This window comes from Camellia sinensis, chromosome 8 (genome assembly GCF_055761805.1).
Source record: "Camellia sinensis isolate YWXY chromosome 8, ASM5576180v1, whole genome shotgun sequence".
Lineage (NCBI taxonomy): Eukaryota > Viridiplantae > Streptophyta > Magnoliopsida > Ericales > Theaceae > Camellia > Camellia sinensis.
The window spans coordinates 156,125,877-156,141,662 of NC_138968.1; the positions used below are offsets into that span (position 1 = coordinate 156,125,877).

The 15,786-nt window shown below is 34.9% G+C and overlaps 1 protein-coding gene across 9 annotated transcripts; it reads right to left on the reverse strand.

The window, feature by feature from the left end:
* Window positions 1-835: 835 nt before the first annotated feature.
* Window positions 836-14,180, reverse strand: LOC114260160 (Zinc finger C-x8-C-x5-C-x3-H type family protein). 9 transcript variants are annotated; one of them, XM_028200219.2, is made up of 12 exons: window positions 13,697-14,180; window positions 10,310-10,944; window positions 10,091-10,201; window positions 8,526-8,556; window positions 7,213-7,354; window positions 7,027-7,083; window positions 5,216-5,313; window positions 4,964-5,035; window positions 4,617-4,828; window positions 2,732-2,937; window positions 1,374-1,598; window positions 836-1,162 (listed from the first exon to the last, which is right to left on the reverse strand). In XM_028200219.2, exons 2-12 carry the CDS (start codon window positions 10,356-10,358, stop codon window positions 1,091-1,093), a joined length of 1,275 nt encoding a protein of 424 aa, XP_028056020.2. In that variant the 5' UTR covers window positions 10,359-10,944; window positions 13,697-14,180; the 3' UTR covers window positions 836-1,090. The 9 variants fall into 9 exon arrangements, with proteins under 9 accessions (XP_028056020.2, XP_082740006.1, XP_028056023.2 ...); XM_082883880.1 differs by having other exon boundaries at window positions 10,464-10,786; window positions 13,697-14,140; XM_028200222.2 differs by having other exon boundaries at window positions 10,310-10,786; window positions 13,697-14,140.
* Window positions 14,181-15,786: the final 1,606 nt, after the last annotated feature.

The window sequence follows — 15,786 nt, forward strand, 5'->3', positions numbered from 1 at the left end:
ACTTACACGCAAGTCTCGCTATTAATATAGGGATACAACTTCGGCACCCAAAGGTCAAAGGGACAGCAGCAGAAGGAAAGGGTGGGTGAGACTAATCTACTTCAAGTTGAAAAGAGTGACACGAAGAGATCTTGATTCCATTGATGCATGCCAAAATGCAATATGAGAGAGAGAGAGAGAGAGAGAGAGAGAAGAAAAGAAGGCACTACAAGTGCAATAACCTGTATTCATGAATATGTTTCAACCTACCTTCTATGGACATAATTTGGTTAATGGGGACATCTTCGGACTTAATTGGTGACAGTGACACTATGCAGTAGTGATCTTCTTGCCAGCAAGGTTGTTCCTGGGAAATAACTTGAATGGGATTTCAAAGATGAATATACATTGCCAGCAAGGTGACACTACGTAGTAGTGATCATCTTGCTACCAACCATCCTCAATCACTGAATCTGCAGCAGCAGAACCGAGCAAAAATCCAAAATGTACAAATTTAGCCATCAAGAGACGATGGGTAGATCTCATACTTATGGAGAAAGGAAAAAGGAAACGAAAGAGGCAGAAAGCGAAAGTGAAAGAATCCATTTTTTCCTCGTTGGGTCAAGAAAGTATTTGTCAAAAAAGGAAATCAGGGTTTTTTTTTTTTTTTTTTTTTAAAAAAAATTTATTATCCATAAAAATTAATATATATGTGCGTGTGTATATAATTTCATTTCTTTCATTTTCCTCTACAAATTCAAGATTCAAACATACCATGTCAAACAAGGAGCCCTTCAAGACATGCCCTTACGCCAGGTCTCAATCTGAGTGATCAAAGTCTATCTAAACAAAAGGCTAGTAGGAATCCATCTATTTGCTATTCAAAATTCTCTTTGCTTGAGCTGCTGTTTCTAATTCCATTACAAGGTTTCAAAACAACCCTCTCAACTCTCTCCACATTTCAACACAGCATTCTAAAGAAAATAAAACAAAACAATTGTTGAAGTGCATGTTAATTATACCAACCATACTTAACGGCTTCTCTCTACAAGGTTATCAAAGAAGGAAAGAGTTATGCAAACAGTGACAGAAAGCAATCTACTGCGTAGTGTCAAACAATATCCACATCAACCATCTCCTCCTCAAGTGCCTCCACATCTACATTCTCATCCTCACCCTGATACTGCAACCAAAATCAAAATGATCACCTCAGATGCCAATTTATCAATTCAATACAATTATTATAATAGTTGGAATTCAAACTTAGCATACTTAAAATAAATTGGTAAACATAATCAGATGCTCTTCTATTATTAACTTAAGTTGAACTAAAACTGGAAAGCAGAAATAATGCAGAGACTCGAGGATTCTATATGCTCATAAATAAAGCCAACCTGTGGATAACCATTTTGCGGGACTGGACGAGGAGGTGGTGGTGGTGGCGGCGGCAGTGGAAATGGCAAGCCTGGGATTCCAGAGGTACCCCCTTTGTGAACTCCTGCAGAAGCTGTTTCAACAACCTCAAGATCCTCCACTTCGATTGTTTCAAGAACTTCATCGACTGCATGAGCAGCCATGCTGGTAGGTGGCAAGATCAGGCCTGGTTCAGAACCCTTAAACTGCAGATTTTATCATACAAGCAATTGAATTTAGCAAATGGATTTCAATGAATCTTGAGAGAGAGAGAGCAGTTTTCCAGAATGGTAAACATGTATAATAAAAAAAAAAATCAGTATCTTAAGAACATCATCATATACATTATCGTACTTTAGGAAATGACCTCTTAGGGATTGAATCCCATCTTGAAGTTGGAAAAATCCTCCAGACACCACTGGGCTACAAGTCTGGTGGTGTTGTGCTAAATACTTGGTGCAATTGTGAAACATTTCGGCTCCACTGATATCACAACCCCTATCAATACTGCCAACCAAAAATTTTCCCTAGTACCAATTGGGCCACCAATATCAGGGGCTCTTCATTTTGTGAGTTTCTAACAGGTCCATAACTGCTATGAGCTGAAAAGAGGTTTTGATGAAAATTCCCCAATGCTTTGCACAAGTATTATCAAGAAAACTGGGAGATGGAGGGGTGTAAATCTGGCTTGGCTTGGCCCGGCCCGGCTCGTGTCGGGCTTCATGGGCTCCCGTCAAAATTTGGGCCAAACCACGAGCCAAAAAAAATAGCCCCGGGCCCAGGGAGTATTCGGGCTGGTGGGCCGGGCCTTGGGCTTGGGCGGGCCTAACCATTTTATTTTATTTTTTCAAACAAAATTTTATTATTTTTCACTAAAAAAGACGCTGAGCCTCGGGTGGACCAAGTGGGCCTTAAGCGGGCTGATGGACCGGGCCGGGCTGCGGTGCAAAATGGTGGCCCATGCCCAAGGGCTCAGGCTGGGTCAGTCCTGAGCCCAAACAGGCCAGGCCCACCCAGGGCCACGGGCTGCGAGCCATTTTACACCTTAACCATGTTGGATACTTCATCTATGCTAAAAGTGCAAATCTGACACACTACCTGCTATGTGCAATGCCATTTTGTGTTAATATCAACAGCACTGTCACTATTTCATATGCTTAGAAAAGCTTTGCTAGAAAGCACACATTTGCCTGCCTCCAATTCATGCTTTCAGTTTTTTGAGAGAAAATGTAAGAAATAGCATCAAGTGTTACCATTCCACACATTTTTTCCCTCCCTTTTCACCTTTTATATGCCAATCAACAAAAATGCACACCAAAATAAATAAATAAAAAGGCACCTTCTCTGCTGAGGAAACATTAGTAAACAAATTCTTCCCCCTTTTAGGCATGTCTTCATTGGCCAGGGTCCTACGATTGTTGTTTCCATTATCCTCTATCTCAGCTTCCTTGTTATTGTTGTATTGAAAATGTTGCATATTCCATCGGGAATTCTTCTGTAATCTGATTGTTCCCATCATAGTTCCTTCTCCTTTCATCAGATTTGCTGGTGTACCACAAAAATGTCAGAACCATAAACACAAGCACAAGCTTCATGCCAATACATAGCTAGCAATGATAGATCATAATCCCAGTTTATCTCAAAGCATAAACATAAACATCAAAACAAAACTTACCAAATAAATATATAATTGAGCAAAAAACCATCTACAATTGTTTCTATGATACTCAACTGATGCATGCAACAAAAGTCAACCCCAGCATAACAAACTGAAATAGTCAATTGATGTTTTTAATGCTAGAATATCATCCAGACTCCTTTTTTTTTTATTTTTTTTATTTTATACACATCATTCAGACTAAAGTACTCATACATCTCGAATCAAACAATCATAGGACCAATTAACTTCTTAAAATAACTGCTTCACCACCCATAGTTGTTAGAGGCTTGGCAAGGCTCCAAAAAAAGCTCCAGCTCAAAGAGAGGACCTCGTTCTTTTCAAGCTTCCCTTCAGTCAATTGCACACAAAGCCCTCAGACCAGTGCCTTTAGTAAGGCTCCAAGCTCAAGAAAGGCGCATCCCCCCCCCCCCCTCTTTCCTTTCGATCTTACTAATTGACGTCTTATGCTCCATTTTTAATATTTTTCTTATTCTAGATTCATACCTTATGTTTGACTACTTAAAATGCTTCCTTTTTTGTATTAGAATTATCTAATATATACTTTACAAAAAGCTTTTCATTATTGAAAAATTACAATTGAGTATTTGATTTTGTAGATGCATGTACCAATTGCCAAGATTTACATGTATACCACTTATTTAACTATCTTAGTTGATATATGCTGATAAGTCAAAAAAATTACATTTTTGTTATCTATGTCACACAAGTCCAATTGCTTTCATTTGTCACTGTTGGAATTCTAAAATAATTAACCATTTAATGCTGAAACCCCAAACTGCAACATTAATTTGGATAAAATACTATTGTCATAGTTCATTTAAAACACCAAAACTCTAACTTCGGGAGGGGCAAAGAGTTTATGGTATACAATTAGGTTAATTTATATAAGCCTATAATATTAGAAATGTAAGCATTAGTAGCAAGAACATCTTTTATGTATCAAGCCAGTTACTTCTAAAGTGGTATCTCAACAGTAAAATAAAACCAGCTTCATATTTTGTGCATTTTGGTACAAACAAATTACCAAAGATTTTGCAACCCACAAGCAACCTTACATAGTTGACAAGATCGCATCCATATTATCAACTTCATAAATGTGAGCAACACAAGCTATAATAAATACATTGTAAATTTGTCAACTGCCTTCACTATCTAAAACTTTTTGGTTCTTCCACATAAATGCAGATACTCAAACACAATCTGTCCCAATATAATATTGACACTCACACAGTTTTCTACAGATCTAGATTTCTAAAGAGCTAATCAGTGATGTGTCATACATGTTGTGTTTATGTACACAGGTCATGGGATTTCCAAGTACCATTGCCACCTCTCCCTGACAGTAAATGAACCGTAAGAGTTAACTCTCAAATCTTGGTAAACTACAAGTGATTTTGGAAAACATTAACTCCAGTGACTGAAAGAAAACAAGTGATAGTTGCTTCAACCAAACAACTCAATGTATTGATAATTTACTGAAAAAATAAAATATAATAAAGCGGATAACTTTTTGTATAGAAATGCAATGTCATAGAAGTATTACCTGATTTCGATTCCTCAGCAGCTTCCACATTCACCTGTAGCCTTTTCTTGTTCGGAGAAACATTCTTTTGCAGCTGATTCGGAGGGCTCATTGCATGATTACCAGCAGGCTCTCCATCACTTAAAATGTTGATGCTTGAATCCTCAGTGGCACCAAGCCTAGCAGCATCTGAACCCAGATGATCTCCCAGCTTCTGAAGTCGGTCATGCGACCTTCACATTTTAAATAATAATCGAATCATAAAACTATTCAATACCCAAGTAGAGAATTTTATTGAAGCATACGCAACTAAGCAAACAAAAGCATGCATAAGACAGCAGAGAAACAACTAAAATATTGAAGCTTGCCTCTTCAGTTCATCTTGTAAGCGTGAGTAACGATTATGTGCTTTGACGAACTTCTTAATCTTTGAAGTGATTCTATCCCACGAAACAAATATAAATAAAGTTAGAAAGAGGATTCATTCATCAGCACATAACACTTCAGAATAAACAATGCCGGTAAGTAGACAACATGAACTGATCAATCCAGTTACTCTAGGTATAAAAACTGAAAGATTTCTTCTTTTTAATACTCATTATTATTACTAGTATAAATACCTTTTGCATTCCTCTTTCTCTTGGCACAATTGCATCTCTAGTTCCTGGATCTGCGAATTTAGACAATCTACTTCTTGGACACTCTCTTCCAAGTATATCTTCCCACAATCACATAAATCATGTCAGATAGTATGCCTTCACATTCAAATACAAAGAACAAAAGGAACAAAGAGTGTCTATTATTGAAAAAGGTTGAAAAAGACCCAACAACAGAAAATAAATGTAAAACAAGATCCTTGTATGATTTAACAAATGAGGTGGTGGAAAACGAAGTAATAGTTATCAAAACTTTAACCCAGACTTCTTTGTAATAGAACTATTAAATACTGAATAAGGAAAAGAGGGACACGGGAAGGGCAAGTTTCGCTTCAATGAATAAAAATGGAGAAAACAACAACACACCATTATGGAACACATGAAAATCCCATCAAGGAGGATAGATATGCAACTAAATATCTTGAGAACACACACCCCTCACTTGGCAAGAAGAAGTGCACTCATCAGCAACTAACCTCCAACTGGGAATTGTCATTAGCCTCCCAATTGCAGGAAGAAACTCTCGACCCAAACTCATACACTGGATCTCACCCTCTTAATCACCATAAATGAATCACCTCAACCCAATGATCTCTAAGATTATTCTCTTCCGAATATCAACAAGCATACAAATATTGCAAACCTCTTCCCTTACAGCATCAGCTCATCCAAAAGGCATGGAGAAACACATACTGCTGACATCATCATCCTGGAGAATACTCCCAATCTGAATATTTCTAGCATTACTTAGAAAGCGCACCTGCTCATGCTAAACTAAGTTCTACTGATAATGGAAACTGCCAATTCTTCTCCAACGTGTCCTTGTAGGATTGAGATGGACAAATCACAATCCAGTTCCCCGTACCAAAAGAAATAGAAATATTTTCAATGCATTGATTACAGAAGCACAAAGACAGCCCATAACTCTACTTTCTGCTCATGTTAATTCCCTTCCCTTCCTTTTGCATCCCCTTATAATCTAAATAAGAGGAAGAGAAACTCTTCCCTACACTTCCCTTCCCCTCCCCTCCCCTCCCCTCCACTCCCAAGATAGTGTGAGGTTTATATATAACTATGTATCATGCTTCCTGACAATTTGGTTTCAACTTTTCTTCTTTAGAAGCTAAAGTGTTTTTATTAGGTTACTGATCATATTGAAACCACTAAAATGTGTTGGCCAACCTAAGTAAACATCCTAAAATTCAGTATTTACAAGTTTGTAGTTAAAGAATTTGAGATATCATATGTCTACAAAACTAGAAAGCATATCATATCTAGAAAAATCTTTTACCTTAATCACTAAGGTTAGATATTGCAAAAATAGATTGTCAAATGTATATTCGTACTTCAAGTTGACCTCGTATTCAAGCATAAAATTAGATATGCATGGTTGTCATTAATCCATAATGTTTAAACAACTTACTTGAACAATAAATCACAAAAATGAAACCCAAGTACAATGACTTACAATGCAAGCAATTTGCAAAAAAAAACTCTTTAACATATGGAAATATTGACTCATATTTCACCAATGACTACCACACAGTATCTACTTTGGCCATCACATTACATACACTTGAATCCATCAAGCAATGTACAAACTAAGTTGGAACATAACCATTTCCTAACAATTGCATTTGGAACATAATGATAGCAAACCCTGTGCCACGTGCCTCCAGATGTCTCAAAATTTTCACGCCAAGATAAACAAGAAAGCAATTCATACTCTAGTGATCATCCATAAGCTATTGCAACTTCAAAGAAATTAAACAAACCTCCAGTTGGCCTTTGTGGCTATTCAGCATGTTGATTTCTGTCTGCACTTGGCTTAACTGCCCATGGATCAAGAAGAAGAAAGATCATATCATGGTAAAATACAATTGGGAGCACTATTATCAGAAAATTCAGAACCAAATATTTACAGTGTTTTACTCCAGTGAACCAAATTCTTCAAACCGTACCTGCTCCCCAAGAACACCTTTGGAATCAGATGATGTAAGCTTTCTGTGTCTAATTCGATCATCGGACCCATCTGAGATTTTAGCACTTCCAGAAAAATCACTTTGACCATCCAGCTGATGTTTCTTTCGGCGTTTTCTGTCACTGGGACATAAAATGCATAACGTTGGATACATGTAAAATAAGGAAATGCTAGCAACAGAAAGGTATATAAAGATATCCAGTGATTCTACCACTTGTTCTAGTTTCACAGAGATGAGTCTCCAAACGTAGGGCTTGTTTGGTTTTGTTTCCGAAAACTGTTTTATTTTCCCACTTATGAAAAAAAGGAAACAATGCAGACAACACATTTGGCAGAAGAACTTAGAAAAAACTTATTTACAAGAAAATTTCATACATGGCCTACTGAACATGCATGTGGCAAGTCCTTTGCCATCCAGTTACTAATAATATACTTTGAGGGTCTACAAATCCCACCCCTGGAAGAAAAGGAGAAAAGAAAAAAACTAAACTAAACTAAAATTAAAAAAAGAAGCAAAATAGGTAACATGACCCAGAACCTCAAAAGAACAGAAAATAGTAAGCATGCCAATCATTCAATGATATACTGATAGAAGGCCCATACCACATTCTATAACCTAATTCTACAAAAAAATCACAAAAGTTAATAAAAGAAGGAAAAGGGGGAGACGGAGGACTACTTTGAAAATTAGAATATTGTTGTCAAAAGTTAGAATGTCCCAAGTAGAAGCCAACTAAAATTCTTATCCAGCACCAAAAGAAGAACTTGGAATACCCTCAACGTGCATGGGAGGCATTGATAGTTAACATTTTCCGGCAAATAATTCTCCTAGCATTTGACATCATTATTGAACTAGCGTAAGTACGAACAGACTCAATATAACTAACTAAGTGAAGAAGAGTGAGCAGTTGTTATTTGGATGCCAAATATTGCAATAAAATTGTGTCAAATTGTTGATACATTCTCCTAAAAGGGAACAACAAATATGAAAATAGGAATAGGTATAAAAATAATAAAAATTGAGAGTTGATTGCTACTGCATGGGGAAAAAAAGGGTGAGAAAAGTTCTCTTTCAGATTAGAGCTTGACCCGCCGCAACTTTTGGTTCCATATTTTTCAAAACTCATAATACTTGTCTATAAGTTTTAGATGAGATTCAAATTCCTAATTTAGCTGTCTCTCTCTCTCCCTCTTCAATGAATTTAACTATGTTATAAATAAATTTAGCATTGCTTTATTTTAAAAGAATAATACAGCAGTACTAAGTAGAGTTAACTATATCCAAGTTACCACCTTTTCCCAGGAGAACTGGTGGGGCTGTATCCTGCAAATTAAATGAAGTAAACACAATTTAGAAGGAGAATGATCCAAAACAGTAAATGGAAAAGGAATATCATATTGCCATCCTTATATTTGTTAGCCTGAGAAGCACAGAGAGAAACACATAACCTATGTTACATGAATTCAGGTATGGTATGGGTGTCGGGTACGGATATGTATCTAGATGTCGGACTCATCAAATCATAAATTCAAGGGTACGTGGATTCGGCCAAAAAAGGTCATATTTTTATATCTCCAATCAAGTATGCGAGATAAAATGGTGTCATATGTAACTTATAGTGTCAAAAAGATATTTATAGCAATTATACGACAATATATACATATAATAATAGTGTTATATAAAATTATATAAGAAGTGTCCATTGAAAATATTTGACACATTCCATACCCTTGTCCGAGTGTCGCGTGTTCGACACGAGTATTTGATTTATTTTGAAGAGTCCGTATAACATAGCACATAACATACACAGACACGCTAACAACGAAATTTTTTAAAAATGCAAGACACGCTATGTGGAAGACACGCATAAAATATTAAGTTTTATATATTTATTATATGTCATATATATGAATATATCATTTGAAGATAATAATAAAAAAAATGCAACATAACATTTAGTGTATTTGGTTAGAGTTTTCTGGATTAAGTTTTTTGAAAACTGAGTTTTTTTATTTTCGTATTTTTTTTGTTTTTAGTGAATATTTTTAAAATTTTAAATATTTTTTTTTTACTTTTTTAGATGTACCTTACTTAGATGTATCTAAAAAGTAAAAAAATTGTGAAAAAATATTTTAAAAAATTAACAAATACATAAAAATACAAAAAATGTACTGAATTCTTGTATTTTTCGTATTTAGTGAATTTTTAAAAGATTTTTTTTACAATTTTTTTACTTTTTAGGTGTATTTATGTTAGGTGTGTCTAAAAAGTAAAAAAATTGCTTAAAATATTAAAAAAATTTAGTAAAAACAAAAAAAAAAACACGGAAAATAAGAAAGTAGAATTTTCTGAAAAGTATTTTTGGAAAAATGGAACCAAGCAAGCATATTAATTCCTACATTGTTTTTCTTGTCATTGTATCTTAAGTTCTTTTGTTCAAACTTATCATTAGTTTCATGGGTGCCTAAACGATAAATATGTGTGTCTTCCAAGTGTCCAACGAGTGTTCGGGTCTAATTTTTTTTTTTTAATAAAAAAGAAAGGTAGGATAGGGCACGCTTTGGCTAGTTTCAGACACATGTCAGGAAGTGTCTGACAAGTGTTGATATCCAACACGGACACACCACCTTCTTAAAAGTGTCTGCGCTTCTTAGTTGTTCACTGTGCTGAACCATCCATAATAATCATGAGCACAAAAGCTAAATCAAAAGATCAATAGCCAGAATATTAACACAGCAGCAACTGAACTCCACTCCTCAATAGAAAATCAAGAAGAACAACTCAAACTCAAAAATAACAGTATCATAACTTCTAGAGAATAAAAAAAGGGACAATCATAAGGATAAAAATTGCTGACCACGAAGTGTATGTCGGCCTCTTGTATCTCTCTCAGGAGAATACCTACGCGGCGGAGAATGCCTTCTGTCAATCTTATCTCTCAAGTCACTATTTCGATAGTCACGTCTACCTGCAACAAGGAAGAGAAGCATTTCCAGTACGGTGGACAAACTCATCAATTCATTGCAAACTTGAAATTAAGCAGAGAGACCATCACTGATAATGAAGCTAAGCTTACCATTATATGAAGCTAATCTTACCATTACATGGTACAACATGAGTAACATAATAATGAATAGTTATAGTGTCTTCTTGCCAGTGTCACAGGATCCATGGAAATTAGCGCTCTCACACAATGAATTAGATATAGATATACCAGTGTTTGCACTTACACCATGGAGAAAACCATTCGAATATCATGGAAGCAACTGATAAAGAATAGGAGACATCCTTGTCTTCTTGAGGAACAAGAAATATGCAATCTGTATGGTACAGGTTGGTTCCGAGTGCCACATCAAGATATAAAATAATTCACCCCACATGCAATATATTGGTGTTTTCTGAGCACAATTCCCATCCAAGATACCTCTTTGCAATGTAATTCAAGGAGAAGTCACAAATGAAGAATGAAGAAAATACCACATGCTCCACCAATATTAACTGCAGAGCTTGGTAGAGAAAAACATTTGGATGTTCCATCGAACCAGCTTCTGATCTATATATTTTGGAAGGTATTATATTCCATAAACACCTAATTCTGATCCTTCATACAAAACTGTTGTTTCTTAGATGCATAGCATAAACCAAGATGAAGTTTTCTCAGAAATAATGTCATAAGCACCATCAAGATAAAACCAACCAGAATAATCTGTTCTGATGAAAAAAAATACTAAAGCCTGTCAGTCAATATGAACTTTCTATTGATTATTGACATACCCAAACTGCTGAAATAGCCAATCAATAAATAATATGGGCTTCTTCCCACATATATTCTGTAGTTAACCACACGCATTTGGGTACCATTTTGCCATGACTTACGTAGAAATTAAGACATAAATATCAGACCAATATGGGACCAGCCACAAAATGAACTTTGACAGAGAAATAAATCACCATTATGATGATTAATGGGTGGAAACCAACTAAGCAAAAGGTAGAACAAAAAGATACAGAAGAAAAAAGTATGCCCTTGGAGGACAGACTACTAGACACTGGATAATGGATTTGAAAATGAGACAACTAGAGTCTCTAAAATGAAAATGGCTTGAAAATTTGGGAAGTAGATCTGCTGTTAAATTTTACAAAGCGTAATGTTCAAAGCTCATGCAAATGCCGACTTCAGTTTCTCACTCTGATTATTTCCATGCTTTCAGTATATCTTTTAAGCAATCTTGTGAAAATTTGGCAAACCCAAGAAATAAAAAAAATAAACAACGAGCCATACATTCAATTTACAACTGTCATTCTATATCTCAACAGAAAAACGAATAATCTCATTGATACCAAAAAAGCAATTAATTTAGAGAGATAAAGAATGGTAAATGGAAGAAAATTTTAATAAATACGAAATATATGCAAGAAATTTAATCGAATGAATGTAATTATACAAGCATCAAATGTTAATCAACAAATCCAATACTTTTGCCAATAGTAAATTCGAAGTTGTATGACCATCTCATATTGGGAACATTTATACCAGTGTCTAAACTCTCTACTAAATTTGAAAACCCCAAAACAGACAACACTATGTGCAACAATGCATTAAGGCCTCGGATGGCAATATGCCGGTTTAGCCAAAAAGTCAAAAAATTACTAAAAAAGCCAAAAAGCCAGAAAGCCAAAAAGCGAGAAAGCCAAAAAGCCAAAAAGCCAACAACCCATACCAAAAAGTCAAAGATTCTCTTTTCTCTCTACTTTTTGCACATCTTTTCGTAAAAACCAAAAAGTCATCCCAAACATACTAGTTTTTTTTAGCTCATATTTTAGCTAAATAGCCAAAAAGTTACTAAATTAGTCTGTTCCTAAACGAGGCCTAAGGGGTCAATATAGAAATTATGATTATATAATCAATTAGCTCTTTGAACGATTAACCTAAACAAGTGATTAGTTTAAGTTGTTTAACACTAAAAAAATCAACAATATAAGCCTATTTTTATAGCACATTTGCTTTGCTACAAACCTTTCGAGTCTTCATGAATGACAAGGATAAAATGGGGGTAAAGGAATTTTTTTTAATAAAAAGAATAGAGAGATAGACAGCTCAATCTGCTAAATGGAATGTATGTGGTGCATTCTACAACATGCATTACTTTATGTATTCCCATCTTTCTCATCTTATTACATTAGAGGTGGAAAAAAGAAGACGAATTAGAAAGTTTGTTTTGTGTTTATATTCTTAAGATACATGTAGTTAGGTTGGCAAATTCTGTTGATCAAAATCTTTAGAGTTTGTAATATTGGGACTTTGGGTTTGGGGCTTTTTTTTTTTTTTTTTTAAGATGAGAGATTGATACGGAGTCCATACGATCAAGTGTTTTCAGTTGTTGATGCAAGCCTCCTGTTCTATTACCCACAAGTATGAACCCCGTTTGAAACCCTTGCACAACACTGTTTTGCATCTCACTTGCATAACCCATATAGAACTTGAAATTTGAGCAAGAAAAATATCATAATGTTTTTCAATGCATTTAAACCCCGCTTGACAATGGTTTGACAGCAGCTTGAGTACAAAATTTACAAAGAAGCACACCGAAGAGGTGCTTGAGCACTTACGATACGAATTTGACCTATTTTTATTCTCATTTTGCCTCTGATTGTTTAAAAGCTATCACATTTTTCTCTCCTTAGAGGATTAGCTTGTTCTTAAAGTGTTCGAAGATGAATCTCAATTTCAGTTTAGTCTAAAACATTAAGTCATGAATTGAATTCAAATTCTTCATCTAGATTGATAAATCTCACACAAAACTCTCACTATTCACTTTCTAACTTCTTCTCTATCCCTATAGGAGCTTTGACACAGTCAAGTCTGCTATGGAGTAAAGATCAAGTTTGGTGAGGCTAGTGCCGGACTCTCTACGGTGTGTGATAACTTGGATAAGGGTTGTAATTCCTTCTTATAGAGTCTTGTAACCGTTTGACTCACTAATGCATTTGTTTTGGGTATTGAAATCGTGGTTTTCTCCTATAGAGGTGGGCTTCTATAATTTTTCCACTTTAATTATCTTGTCTCATGGTTGATTTTTTATTTTTATTTTCATGAAATTGCTTAAATTGATTGTTTAATTGTTTAGTTGATAGATTGAAGATGAACAATTGGTTTGAATTTAATTTAGCTAATCCCTTGCCTAATTTAAAAATTAAAATATTTCACAATTTCATATATGCATATATGAATTTTAAGCTTAATAATGGCAACGATGAAACATAACGATACATGTCTGCCTTTCCGTAAATTTAGTTACTAGAGCCAAACAAGTTGAGAATGACCAAGTACAGATTGAAAATGATATTGATTAATCTGAAATTGAATTTTATTTAAATTCATATATATATATATATATATTAAAAATTTGGCTCAAAATTGAAAAGAATTTCTTCAAGAAAGTGAACTAAGAATGAGAGTTACCATTGAAGGAAGCAGAGAAGCGCCGGAGCTCCGCATCTCCGTGAGCAAACGAACAGGTCTGACGCGGACAGTGACCTTTCTGATACAGCACGCATAGCTTTGTCTTGAATAGCTTTCGCTCAACCATCGTCGGTATATATATATGTGTGTGTGTAATCACCCAAGTTAACAAATCAGAGACACAGAGAAAATGAAATCAATCCACGCTCGTCGTGATGATAAAAGAACATCTGGATATGTCAATGGCAATGTGAGAAAGAAATCCTTCAATCGAAGCCAGCCTAACAATATGGAGTTTGGAGTGCTGATATCGGATTGCGAGTGAGATATGCCAGAATCGCGTACGCAGAAACCCTAATTCTCAATGGATAGAATCCACTCCAGACTTTAACACGTGTGTCGTCCATATATATCTATTTTGGCTGCGCAAAATATCGCTAAAGTAATCTGTATCAATTTGTACCGTCGCAATTTAAACTTTAAAACTTATAATTATCCACCGCTTACTCTGTTATATTTAATATATATATATATATATATATAAGAAAATATTTCTACTTGGGTTGTACTCCTTTTATTCTAAAATTCTTTTCTATGGTAAAAACTATTTTTAAGAAATGTTTGTTTCATTACATGTACTCCCACCTTGAGACTAAGCCTCGTTCAACATAGTATATTTTTATTTTCCATTTTTTACTTTTTCCCTTTCTGCCTACAATTCGCCCTCCAACGCCTAACCACGGCTCTCACGGGCTCTTCAACTAAGGTCACTCAGTAATAAAATAGAAAATTAAAAATACTACGAAGGTTCAAAGCATGTAATATTAATGAGCAAACAAGCATTTCATAAACTTAGTTTTTCCAAAAAGAAAATAAATTTTTAGAATAGAAGAGTTACCCTTTCGAAATATTTAAGGAAAAAGAGAAACTACTCACACTTCATATTAATAAGAAATATACTTACAGAGATTATATTACAGACTTTGAAACTCTGAAAAACTTAATACACTTAGAGGTTTTTTGAGAGGGGTTGGAAAATTTACAACGCATAGTGAAGTGGTGTTTTTTCGTTCTGCTTCATCCGTTGGCATGCAAGCCAATTTATACACAAAGTTGATATATACAATCCAAAACCATACGTCAAATGTCTTGGCTAAAAAACAAAAGCCTTAAAGGCTAGAAACAAAAAGTCTAAAAGGCTAAGGCTATTAACTCTACTCTAATCTTGACTCTAGACTAATAATATCTATGACTCTAGACTAATTATTTATAAATGCATAGGTAAAAAAAAAAATTTATCAATAAAAGATTAGGATAATGATATCGGGTACTGCTTTGGGCCCCATCGCATATCATTCAATCCTTCTTTTTTGACAAAATTCTGACACTATAAGTTATTATAGGACACGTATAAGGATTTTCACAGCTTTTCTTTAATAAAGCAGGATAAGAAATATCTACTTTATTAAAGTAGTGAGTGAAGGAAAATCCTTATCACTGACAGACTCAAATAATTACAGACACAAAATATCTGCAAAATCTTTTTTGTTTTTTCTTTGGCGTGCATTTTTCTGATATCTGAGGAGAATCCTTATCTTCTATGGACTTCGTCTTCTTTTGCTGGAGCGTCAATTATTGATGTCGACCCTTGGAGTGATTTTTTCAAGATTTCGTGGAAAATCTTCAAAATGTAAAGAGTCGAGAAACATGTTTAAAATATATTATGAGTCTTAGTGGGACCCCCTGTTTTTTTTTTTTTTTTTTTTTTTTTTATCCATACATTCTATCTGCTAGGTCGTCAAGATCTGCTGCTGAAAGTTGGTCGTAAAAATCATCTCCATCTCCCATGGGTGGTTCATCGTCCCATTCTTGATCATTTTCTCCCATCACTGGTGATTCATGAGAGACGCAATGTTGGTAGTTTGGGTACTGACTTTCATCGATAAATGTCTCTTTGCTGAATGGATATCCTGGGATGGCTAAATTACAATGTATCTTCTGATGTCTATCTTCACAGACTAGATGTCCATAATTTCCATTATAGGCTAGGAGAGAGTTTTTAGCGAATTTTCTCCATTTATTGAGCTGGT